Raw genomic sequence first — 12,477 nt, 5'->3', positions numbered from 1 at the left:
TTTTCTTGTTGCTATAGTAAATGGTATTTTCTTTTTTGTTTTTGTCTCTGATATTTTATTGTTGGTGTACAGAAATGCCTTAGATTTCTGTATATTTATTTTGTACCCTGCTATTTTGCCAAATTCACTTATCATATCAAGTAGTCATTTAGTGGAGTTTATAGGGTTTTCTATGTATACTATCATGTCATCTGCATATAATGATAGTTTTACTTTTCCTTTCCCAATTTGAATGCCTTTTATTTCTTTTTCTTGTCTGATTGCTGTGGCTAGGACTTCCAACACTATATTGAATAGGAGTGGAGAGAGTGGACATCCTTGTCTTGCTCTTAATTTCAGTGGGAATGCTTTCAGTTTTTGTCCATTGAGTATGATGTTTACTTCAGGTTTCTCATATATAGCCTTAATTATGTTAAGGTATGCTCCCTCTATTCCCATTTTGCTAAGAGTTTTCATCATAAGTGGGTGTTGTATTTTATCAAATATTTTTCTTAATCTATTGATATGATCATGTGATTTTTGTCTTTCATTCTGTTTAGATGGTGTATTATATTTATTGGTTTGTGAATATTAAACCATTCTTGCATCCCTGGGATGAATCCCACTTGATCGTGGTGTATGATCTTTTTAGTGTGTTGCTGGATCCTGTTTGCCGATATTTTGTTGAGGATTTTAGCATCTATGTTCATCAGTGATATTGGCCTGTAGTTTTCTTTCTTGTTGTGTCTTGACCTGGCTTTGGGATTAGGGTAATACTGGCTTCATAGAAAGAGTTTGGGATTTTTCCCTCTTCTTGGATTTTTTGGAATAGTTTGAGGAGGGTAGAAGTTATTTCTTCCCTAAATGTTTTGTAAAATTCGCCTGTGAAGCCATCTGGTCCAGGGCTTTTGTGTGCCAGGAGATTTTTGATTACTGCTTCCATTTCCTTCTTTTTTATTGGTCTTTTGAGACTTTCTACTTCTTCTTGATTCAGTTTTGGAAGGTTATATGTTTCTAGAAATTTGTCCATTTCTTATAGGTTGTCAAATTTCTTGCCATACAGTTGTTTGTAGAAATTTCCTGCAATGACTTACAAAGTCTTAATGACTTCTGAGGTGGAATTTCAAAATTCCATACTCTAGTATCTATTTTTACTAGTTCCCAAAGGCCTTCATTTATTTAACTGTTTTTTTAATTTAAAATTTTTTATTTATTATTTTAGAGGAGAGCATGAATGCAGTCCCCCATTACCACAATTATGCAGTTGAGTTTCCCACATTTGGGGAAATCGCAGGGGTCAGCACACCCAGGGTGCAATGCACAAGCCTCGCCCTGGGAAAGCCACCTTCATGATCATGGTATCTTCCCTGCCAGGTAAGTACTCTTTTTGTCATACTTTAAATGGTATGTGTTAAAAAGGTGGTTTTTTTTTTTTTTTTTTTTTTTTTTTAGAGAAAATACATTTTGTTTGGAAAAACTTAACAGGTTTTTCCCTAGACTCACTGTAATTATTAATTCTCATTCTTCATTTTTTCAACATATTATATGAAACATATAATTTGCAAGTCATCCTTCTCTGAGCTTAGAAAAGTGCAGCAGATACTTTTGATATAAGAAAATTGGTGAAAGTGGACTGATTTAATATTAGAAATGTCATATCCAAAATACTTCAATTTTGAAGTCAATAACAGTGATGATATATTTCAATGTATATATACTGTTATAGTTATAATAAAATTTTAGTTTGTTTTAATTTTAATTTTCATATTTAAGATAAATCTTTTCTTCATGTTTTAGTGGACTATTATATTTCAGTATAGGCTCTTTTGATTATCTCTTCAATGGATATATTCTAAAGTCAGTATATAGGACATATCTCTTTCTTTCTCACTGTATCTTTTGTTTTCTAGTTTTGATTGTTTATGCTGTTATAGTTGTTCCTGCTTTTTACCCCTTTCTCCACCCTTACCAAGCCCCACCTTCTCCCACTCCCAAATCAATCCCCATATTGTTGCTCATGTCCATGGGTTGTACATAAATGTTATTTGGTTAATCCTTTCACCATCTTTCATCCCCCCACCTTACCAGCAGCTGTCAGTCTGTTTTATGTATTTTAGCCTCTGTTATTATTTTGTTAATTGGTTTATTGTATTTATTAGATTCCACGTATAAGTGAGATCATGTGGTATTTTTCTTTCACTGATTGGCTTAATTCACTTAGCATAATTTTCTCCAGTTTCATCCATGCTGTTGCAAAAATGTAATGTAGTGTTTCTTTTTTTAACTGCTGCATAGTATTCCATTTTGTTAATGCACCACAGCTTTTTTTATCCACTCATCTACTGATGGGCACTTAGACTGTTTCCAAATCTTGGCTGTTGTAAATAGACTGCTATGAACATAAGGGTGCATATAAATTTTCTTGTATTGGTGTTTCAGGATATTTGGGGTATGTTCCCAGTAGTGGAATTGTTGGGTAAAAAGATAGTTCCAATTTTATTTTAATTTTTGTTCATTTCTAATTTTTTTATTATTGTTCTATTACAGTTGTGCCATTTTCCCCCCATTGCTCTCCCCTGCCCCACCCACTCCAGCCCCTTTCACAGTCAATCCCCACCCTGTTGTACATGTCCATGGATCATTCATACTAGTTCCTTGACTAGACCCTTCCCCTTCTTTCCCCGCTTCTCCCCCAGCCCCTCCCCTCTGGTCACTGTCAGTCTGTTCCTTGTTTCCATGCCACTGGTTCTATTTTGCTCATTTGTTTGTTTTGTTCATTAGGTTCCATTTTTATTTTTTAAAGTATACTTCATGTTGTTTTCCACAGTGGGTACACCAGACTGCATTCCCACAAACAGTGCACTAGGGTCCCCTTTTCTCCACCACCTAGCCAGCACTTGTTTTTTGTTGATTTATTGATGATGGTCATTCTGACAGGTGTGAGATAATATCTCATTGAGGTTTTAATTTGCATCTTTCTGATAATTTGTGATGTTGAGCATGTTTTCATATATGTACCTACAGGCACTCTGTATGTCCTTTTTGCAGAAGTGTCTATTCAGTTCTTTTGCCCGTTTCTTAATTAGGTTTTTGTATTCCTGGCTTTGATTTGTATTAGAAGATTTCTTCATAAGACTGGTAATAAATATTAAGATACTCAATAAATCAGTCACATATTCCTTCCCTCAGGGAACAATAAAGTATCTACTTTGTATGGTAACTAGAAATAAAATCTAATTTTTATAGTACCTATAAATACAAGCATTAGAAATTCAAAAGAGTAGAGCATGAAGGACTGTAAGTATTGTGCACAGACCAGTGTGATGAGTGTTTATGATAGAGAAAAGATATAAGAGGCTCTGCTGTGAGGTCGTTAACTGGGTGGCCTGAGGACAGGCACAGGCAGGCAATGCAGGGGAGGGGAGCATGGACATGAGTGGGAACACCTCCTAGCCTTTTCTTCTCCAGAGTAAACTATCCTCCTCTCCCAGCCCCTTTTGAAACAGATTTGTCTCTATTCTCTTAAATCTGGGCCGTCTGGAGCACATTTAATATTGTTTTAGGGATCTGGTCAACTCAAAACACTGAAGGACAATTCTAAGTGACTTCTGAAAATAATCTCACCCTTCCTACAGTCTGGCTTGTATTGCATTCCAGTATCTAGCTGGTGCTTAATAAAATGTGTTAACTCTGAACTCATTTTCAATACGTAGAAATATTTTTTACATGGTTCCTCTCTTCTGTAAATCAGCTGTCCAAATAAGCCCCCAGAAGAGAAAAGTTTGGCCCAAAGCTTAAGTCTATTAATTTTAAACAATTTTATTGGATTTAAATTGTGATACTTTCATCAACATTATTTCTGAAGTACTCTTTCTTTAACTTATGAAAAAATGTCATTTAATTAACATGGTCTTTAAATTATAAGTGAGAATTTTACCTTTATATAGGAAAGTTTTGTTCATTCACAGGGTGCTTGCTCCATAAGAAACATGGAACATGGTATGCATTCTGACACTATTGCTTTTTCAGTAAGCAATTCAGGGAGTTAATATTTATTACTATTTTTCATCAATATTCATAACTGGATAGATATTACCATGTTAAACAATAAAAACACAAATAAGAAAATAAATATTTTATAACAAATTTTGAACATACAAAAATATAAATTCCTTACTCAAAAGCAATGTTAAATTTATTTCCCAATTTTCAGTGTAGTGAAGAGATTATGGCTATTCTAAGATTTGAATAAGTAGATGTTATAGAGATAAAACACATTCTCACACTTAGAACCAGGATGGCAACAGTAGGAAAGGACCTATAGTTTAAATATTAATTATGATGTTTAAAAGTTAGTGATGAGAGGTTTGAAATTTTCATTAAACATCTAGGAAGCCTGAAGCACATTAGTAAAAAGAAAAAGAAAGTTTACAAGGAAGATAACTGTCATTTAAAAAAATAAAAGCAAGGTTGATTTTTTTTAAGGGAATATCAGAACATTTAAAATAGCAGAAAATACATGGGTTTTGTAAAACAAAGAATGTGATTATAAATTCCATTATGTCATTCATTAAGTATATTAATTTGAAAAAAAGATAATCACTTTGTGCTTCCCTTATTTGCATGTAAAAGTCAACTTCATAGAAAGTTTGCGTGAACGAACATAAAACCTATGTATATGTAACACACGAGACTGGCTTACATTAATGTAGGGCATATAAAAGTATAATTAGGAAAGTCTTGATAGGAATCACCTTTCTTGTCCCTACTCATCAATGATTTAAGTATCTGAAGTGACTTTATAAAGGATAAGTATATATTTTAAATTTCTACATAAGGACTGAGGAAGATTCAAAGGAGTTCTTTTGCAGGTGGATAGATTTAAGAAAGGGTTCTTGTCATTCTGAAATGGAAGATTTAGATTTAGAACACTGGAGCACACAGGTAGTTATAAAGAGCCTTTTCTGATCCCGAACTTAGCACTTTTAAATGCTGCCCACCCATTCTCTTATCCTGGAGTTAACCACTCCCCATTTGTCTTAGGTCTGTAACTTGTATTGCTTCAAGCATACAGGGTGGGCCAAAGTAGGTTTCCAGTTACAAGTATGTGAAACACACATACCTCTTCAGGGGAAAGGCTAAGGGAGTAAACCCCGACAGAAAATCCGGAGCCGGAGTCCCTAAGGCGGTTTGACGTTGTAGTCAACACCGGCAACTCCTGCGGCGCACCTGAAGCCAAGCTGTATTGACTCCATCTTTCCCTTGGACCCTTCAGCTGCAAAGAGAGGGGGGGTCTGCTGCATGGGCAACAGCAGACCCTCCATATCACCCTGCCCAGGCTCTGTAGCTTCAGCTTCACTGGAGAGGACACTCCAGCGTCATCGCAAGATGTCGATTCAACACGGGAGGAGACAGATACCGTGTCACTCCCGAGTCGGACTGCACAGCCATTCTAGGCGGTGCAGATAGACTCTTAAGAAGCTACACCATCATCTCTCGAGACGGACGGCTGCCGATGATTTATTTATTCTTTTTATTGAATTTATTTGAGTGACACAGGTTAATAAAATTGTATAGATTTTGGGTGTAAAACTCTATAATACATCATCTGCATAATGTATTGTATGTTCACCACCCCTAGTAAAATCTCCTTCCATCACCATATATTCCCCTATAGCCTCTTCTACCTCCCCTCACCATTTCCCTTTGGTAATCACCATACTGTTGTCTGTCTATGATATTTTATTATTTATTAACTATTGTATTATTTTCCATATGAACAACTGTAAACCTACTTTTGCCCAGCCCTGTATTAAGTCTATGTGTTTACATGGCAGTCTTCCATACCTCATGGTGAGGTAGGTTCTTATTCATCTCTATCTCCCCCATTGCCGAGCTCAGAGCACCATAAAGATGTGTACACTGGTAAACAATTTGTTATTATCTCAAGTAAACTGAAGATAATTTTATCATGAACAAAAGCATAGAATAATACAGCATTTCATTCCTATAAATACATATCATTATAACACATTTGCAACTCTAAAGAGCTTAGAAAATATGTTCTGGTCTTACTGGTCAAAAGTATGATTGTTAATCTTCTTAAAATAATAAATTCTAAAAGCAAGTGAATGATACTTACATTAGACAAATGAGCTAGTTCTATCTCCAGGAACGAATCAGTTGTTTTGGGTTCAGGCCTTATTGTGACCACGATGATTTTGGAATTAACGACAGTATAATTTCTGAAACAAAGTAATAATGATTAAAAGGAGAAAGGATCGATGATGAATATGAATTCCTACTACTCAATACATGTTGGGATAGCATGTTAACTACATATATTCTAAGTAATATAATAGGGCAACTAGATTTAAAACATGATATTGAAGTACTATTCATGGAAAAAAGTCCATTTTTTGTTATTTAAAAAAACCCTATGTGGTACCTGAACATTTTGGGAAGGGAGAGCTATTGCTGACTGCTACCATTTCAGATGCATTTAGAAAGATGAAAAAGCAACAGCACTGACAAGCTTTCGATGACTTAAATCAGATTCACCTATGAGAGAGATGGATAGTGAATTTAAACTTGCAGGCGATCTTTAAATGAATATAATCCATTGATCTCAAGGTGGATCAAACGATTTTGTTTTTTTTTTTCCAGGAGACCAAATATTCTTCTTGCCAAGTGCTGTCTTGGCATGTAAGACTACCTCAAAATTCATTAAGATGGATGATCAGAATGTGGTGTAGCATAAAAGCAAGTAGAGTGTAAATATAAATAAATGCTGTTGATGATTATTGGCCATCTTTCACTTCAGCAGTAGAGATTTATATGCCACTTCTTTATCTCAATATGCTCAATATAAGGAACATATTTGCCTTTCAAAATATCTTACCAAGTACAATTCACTCATGAGGAAGTTTTATTTTTAATTTAATCTTTATTGAATTTTTTTCTATGACCATTTAGTCCCCTTATAGCCCTCTCCCCAGCAATAACCACACTGTTTTCCATGTCCATGAGTCCTTTTTCCTTTTTGCTCAATCCCTCCACCACCTAGCCACCTCTCCCTTAGCTATATCATCCTGCTCTCTATCTGTGACTGTCTCTATTTTGCCTGTTAGTTCAGTTTGTTCATTAGATTCCACATATGACCGAAATCATAATAGTGATCCTGAGAAAGAAGAACGAAGTTGGAGGAATCACACTACCTAATATCAAACTATATTATAAGTCCATAGTGATCAAAACAGCAGGATACTGGCATAAAAACAGACATATAGATCAATGGAATAAAATAGAGGGCCCAGAAACAAACCCACACCTTCATAGTCCATTAATATTCAACAGAGGAAGCAAGCACATACAATGGGCTAAAGATAGTTTATTCAATAAATGGTGTTGGGGAGATTGATAGAAAGTAGACCATTTTGTTACACCACACACAAGAATAAATTTAAAATATATTAAAGGCTTAAATGCTAGACCTGAAACCATAAAAATTGTAGACGAAAACATAAGCAGCAAAATCTTGGACATTGCTTGTAGTAATATTTTATCAGACATATCTCCTAGGGTAAGGGAAACAAAAAAATAAGTAAACAAATGGGACTACATGAAACTAAAAAGCTTTTGCACAGCAAAGGAAATAATAAAATAAAAAGACAACACAGAGAATGGCAGAATATATCTGCTGATACATCCAATAAGGGGTTAATATCCAAAATTTATAAAGAACTTACAAAACTCATAACCTAAAAAAAAAAAAACCCAGTTAAAAAATGGGCAAAGGACCTGAATAGACACTTCTCCAAAGGGGTCAATAGACATATGAAAAGATGCATAATGTCACTAATCATCAGAGATATGGAAATTAAAACCATAATGGGATATCATCACACACCTATCAGAATGTCTATCATCAATAAATCAACAAACAATTGCTGGCAAGGATGTGGAGAAAGGGGAACCTTTTTACACTGTTGGTGAGAATGTAGATTGGTGCAGCCACTATGGAAGCAGTATGGAGATACGTCAAAGAATTTAAAATGTATCTGCCTTTTGACCCAATGATCCCACTTCTGGGAATATATCCGAAGGAACCCGAAACACTAATTCAAAGAACATAACCACCCCTACATGCGTTGCAGCATTATGTGCAATTCCGAAAATATGGAAGCAGCCCAAGTGTTAATTAATATATGAGTGGATAAAACAACTATGGGACATTTACACAATGGAATACTACACAGTTGTAAAAAAGAAGAAAATTTTACCCTTTGTGATAGTATGGATGGACCTAGAGAACATTTATAGATTTTCATGAAACATTTAAAAAATTCTACACATCAACTATTATTTAGAGATTAAAAAATTCATTTTACTTTAAGCTTTTTGAAGAATATATATATTTTTTCATCCCTTCTTTTAAATTTGAAATAAACCATCTGTTCTTCCACAGAGCATGTACTATTCTGGAGAATTCATAACAGTTTTCAAAAACAAAGTCATTTAATTTTTTCCTCTTTTTTGTTAAAGGCATTATTTATAGGTAACACAATCCATCAGTTAGGAGGGGATTATAATGCTTTTGGATACCGTGTCACTCCCGAGTCGGACTGCACAACCATTCTCGGCGGTGCAGATAGACTCTTAAGAAGCTACACCATCGTCTCTCGAGACAGACGGCTGCCGACGACGATAATGCTTTTGGTAACTGTATATTACTATGTAAGCACCACCAAATTAAGACAGACAACTGCTCCTTAACCCTCATGAGTTTCCTTGAGCATCTTTGCACTTGATCTACTTCCATGGTTCCAGTATTTCATTTAAGACTAAATGAGTTAATCAAACATAAGATGCATTGAGAAGGCTATGATAGTATAGAGATAATTTTTTTAAAGATTTTATTTATTTATATTTTAAAGAGGGGGGGCAGGAGGGAGAAAGAGCAGGAGAGAAACACTGATGTGTGAGAGATACACCAATTAGTTGCCTCTCATGCCCCCAGCTGGTGACCTGGCCCGCAATCTAGGCATGTGCCCTGACCAGGAATTGAACCAGTGACCTTTTGGTTTGCAGGCCAGCACTCAATCCACTGAGCCACACTAGGCAGGGCCAGATATGTTGCACTATTTTAAAAATTGGAAATTTGAAAATTTACCAGAAAAACAGAAATTTTTAAATTTGTCCAGATATAATAATTATGAAGTTAACTGTTTGTGTATAGACACGTAGGGATTTTAATCTTGGGAAATAGGGCTGTGGGAAGCAAGATGAAGAAGAGTAGCTAACTAAGACCAGGAACTTTCTGCAATGTGTGTTACTCAGTGTTAGGTTCATCAACTACTTGCCTGGCCTGATGGAGATGCTCCCTACAGGATGAAGTCTGCCTATGGCTTTTGTTTCTTTTTGTGTGTATATGTGTACAAATGTGTGTATGTGTCTTAGCTTATTTAGAATACAATTGGGAAAAGGATGCAGGTCAATATGTTTATGCAGATGGATGTTCGTGTCATATTTATGTGAGTATCCCCTTATCTTGTATTACTAACATGTACCTATTTCTACCACAGCAATCATTAATGGTATGCATGTCCTCTTCCACAAGACGAGTTCAGTGAGGGCAATATCTGTATCTAGCATTTTATTTATCCTCATTTTCATTATGCTTGGTACATTTTAGTGCTAAGATATATTTGATTATCTTTTTAAATAAACACATACTAAAAAAACACAATTTTTGATCAAGTTGATTTAAAATATAATTACAATATCATGCTGTTAATAAAGGAAAAATAAACAAATTTAAATTGTGCAATGGCTCCCTTTTTAAGAAAGTGTCCAGTACAAAATTAGTTTTAATTTATTCCATCAATTTAGTCTAATTTGCATAAGTGAATACTTGCTCCTTATGTCAGGCTGTGTGATCTACTAATGCTTCCTGGCTGGCATAGATTTGTATTCACTGCTAGGAAAGCAGATCTTACAGCCAAATGGACTTCCTGACTAGAGTAATAAAAGTCTTTCCTGTCCTTGAATTTTGTGTTACTTGATCTATAACATTTAAAAATGGCTAGAGTTACTCACTAAAATGGGACCTAAGTTATTCTCCACAATTTTTAAAAAGGCTTAAGATACTTAGGGTACCTATGAAGCCTGTCTGAAATAAAGTAAAAAAGTGATTATAAAATGCAATATAGCTATTTACAAGATACTCACTTTAGGTGTACAAACATTCACAGGCTGAACATGAAAGAAGGAAAACATTACTCCATGCAAATGTTAACCTAAAGAGAGGAAGGATGGCCATACTCGTAGCATTCAAAACAGAGATTAAATAAAAAACTGCAACAGAGACAAATAAAAACTATAAAATAATAAAAGGATCAGTTCTCCAGGCACATTATAAACATATATGTACCTAAACGCAGAGTACACAAATATATGAAGTAAATACTGACAGAACTTAAGAAAGACTGTAACAGAATAATAGTGGAATATTTTAATATGATATTGCACTTTAATAATGGATAGATTACCCAGATAGTAGAAATAAGGGAATAGAGAACTTGAACAACATTATAGACACCTGAAATAACAGGTATATATGAGGTCTGTCCAGAAAGTATCTAGCCATGTATATAAAAAATAGAGACATTTATTGAAGAAGACACAAGATACAAGAAACATTGTACATAGGACAATGATGCCTCAGTTCTTTTCAAAGTTATGACTTTCTTAAGAAAATCTGACTCATCAGTAGTGGTTTGAATCAAGTCAGTGGCAACTGCAGAACAAAGTTCCTTCTGCTCTGGTAGCAGAAGCTGAGAAATGGATTTTGCAACAACACATTTCATGCCAAGATCCTGCATTGAAATCTTGGACACAGTAGGTTTTGGAATCCCCAGACCAGCGTCTAGTTCTCACACTGTTAGTTGCTTATATTTGTTATTGCAGCCTGTATACATTCTACATTCTCAGGTGTTCTGCTTGTTGCAGGCTTTCCAGAATGTGGGTCATGTTCAATAGATTCTTGACTATCTTTGAAGAGTTCGTGCCACACTTTTATTTACACCACACTCACTGTATCATACTCAAAAGCCTTATGAATCATCTGAATAGTTTCCAGAGAGGAATGTTAAAGCTTAATGGAAAATCTGATGCATATTTTTTGCTTTACTTGCTCATTTATTTTGAATGTGATGGCCACACAGTACACATGCTCACTCAATGGAGTCTACCACCCCCAAGGACTAGTACAATGAAGTCATCATTGTTCAGGCATGAGCATTCCAGTCCACTTTCCTTGGTTGCTAGGTTATATCAATGTCACACAAACCATTCTTGTTATATTAACTATAGGAGGACTTTGTTCCAGATAGACCTCATACATAAGACTCCATAAAACAGCAGCAGAATATACATTCTTCTCAGATGCATATAGAGCATTCTCCACAATAAATCACAGGTGATGTCACAAAAAAGTCAACAAATTAAGATGACTGAAATCATATCGTTTCTTTTAAGACCACAGTGAAATGAAACTAGAAATCAAAGTAAAACTGTGAAATTCACAAATATGTGGAAATTAAGCAATACACTCTTTGAACAACCAATGGGTCAAAGAACAGATGCTAAATTTTTTTTTAAATATTTTTAAACAAATGAAAATAAGAACACCACACACCAAAACATATGGAATGCAGCAATAGCAGTATGAAATCTGAAATATATAGGACTAAATGTCCCCATGAAAAAAAAGAGCTCAAATCATCAACTTAACTTTATACCTCAAAGAACTAGGAAAAAGGACAAAAAACAAAAAATTAACATAAAGAAGAAAATAATAATGATTAAGACTTGGTTGACTAAAGAAAATCAACAAATTTGACAATCTTTTACCTAAACTAATTAATAAAAAAAGAGAAAAAATCAAATAACAAAAGTCATAAACAAAGAAGAGATATTACAACTGGTTCCACAGAATAAACAGCATCATAAAAGACTATTTTGAACAACTAAATGGAAACAAATTGAATAACTTAAAAGAAATGAAAAAATCCATATAAACATAAAACCTACCAAGACTGATTCATGAAGAAATAAAGAAATTCTAAACAGACCTATAAAAAGTAAGATTGAATCAATAATCAAAAACCACCCAACAACAACAAAAAGAGCCCTGGACAAAACAGATTCACTGAAGAATTCCACCAAACATATAAAAAAAAAAAAAAAATTCTCAAACTCTTCTAAAATATTGAAGGGACAGGGCAGGAATCATTCAAAACTCATTTTATGAGGCCAATATTACCTTGATACCAAAATCAGACAAGGATATCACACAAAATGAAAACTATAGGCCTATATCCCCAGTGGATATTGATGCAAAAATTATAAACATAATACCAAATTCAACAACACATTAAGAGGATCATACACCATGATCAAGCAGTCTGTCTCTGAGATACAAGAATGGTCCAACAT

The 12,477-nt window shown here is 34.5% G+C and overlaps 1 protein-coding gene and 1 non-coding gene across 2 annotated transcripts in view; both read right to left on the bottom strand.

The window, feature by feature from the left end:
- ADGRB3 (adhesion G protein-coupled receptor B3) overlaps positions 1-12,477 on the bottom strand; it is a 709,724-nt gene that overhangs the window by 318,392 nt on the left and 378,855 nt on the right. Inside the window, exon 14 of the mRNA XM_090282641.1 lies at positions 6,122-6,224. Coding sequence (XP_090138767.1) covers positions 6,122-6,224 — 103 coding nt within the window. The remainder of the gene's footprint in view (positions 1-6,121; positions 6,225-12,477) is intronic.
- LOC150007272 (U1 spliceosomal RNA) lies at positions 1,199-1,361 on the bottom strand. Its single transcript, XR_016512120.1, has one exon. It is a non-coding gene; the product is annotated as a U1 spliceosomal RNA (small nuclear RNA).

Source organism: Furipterus horrens, unplaced genomic scaffold (assembly GCF_987537825.1).
Source record: "Furipterus horrens unplaced genomic scaffold, mFurHor1.1.pri manual_scaffold_6, whole genome shotgun sequence".
Classification (NCBI taxonomy): Eukaryota; Metazoa; Chordata; class Mammalia; order Chiroptera; family Furipteridae; genus Furipterus; species Furipterus horrens.
This window is presented reverse-complemented; position numbering and strand designations above follow the sequence as displayed.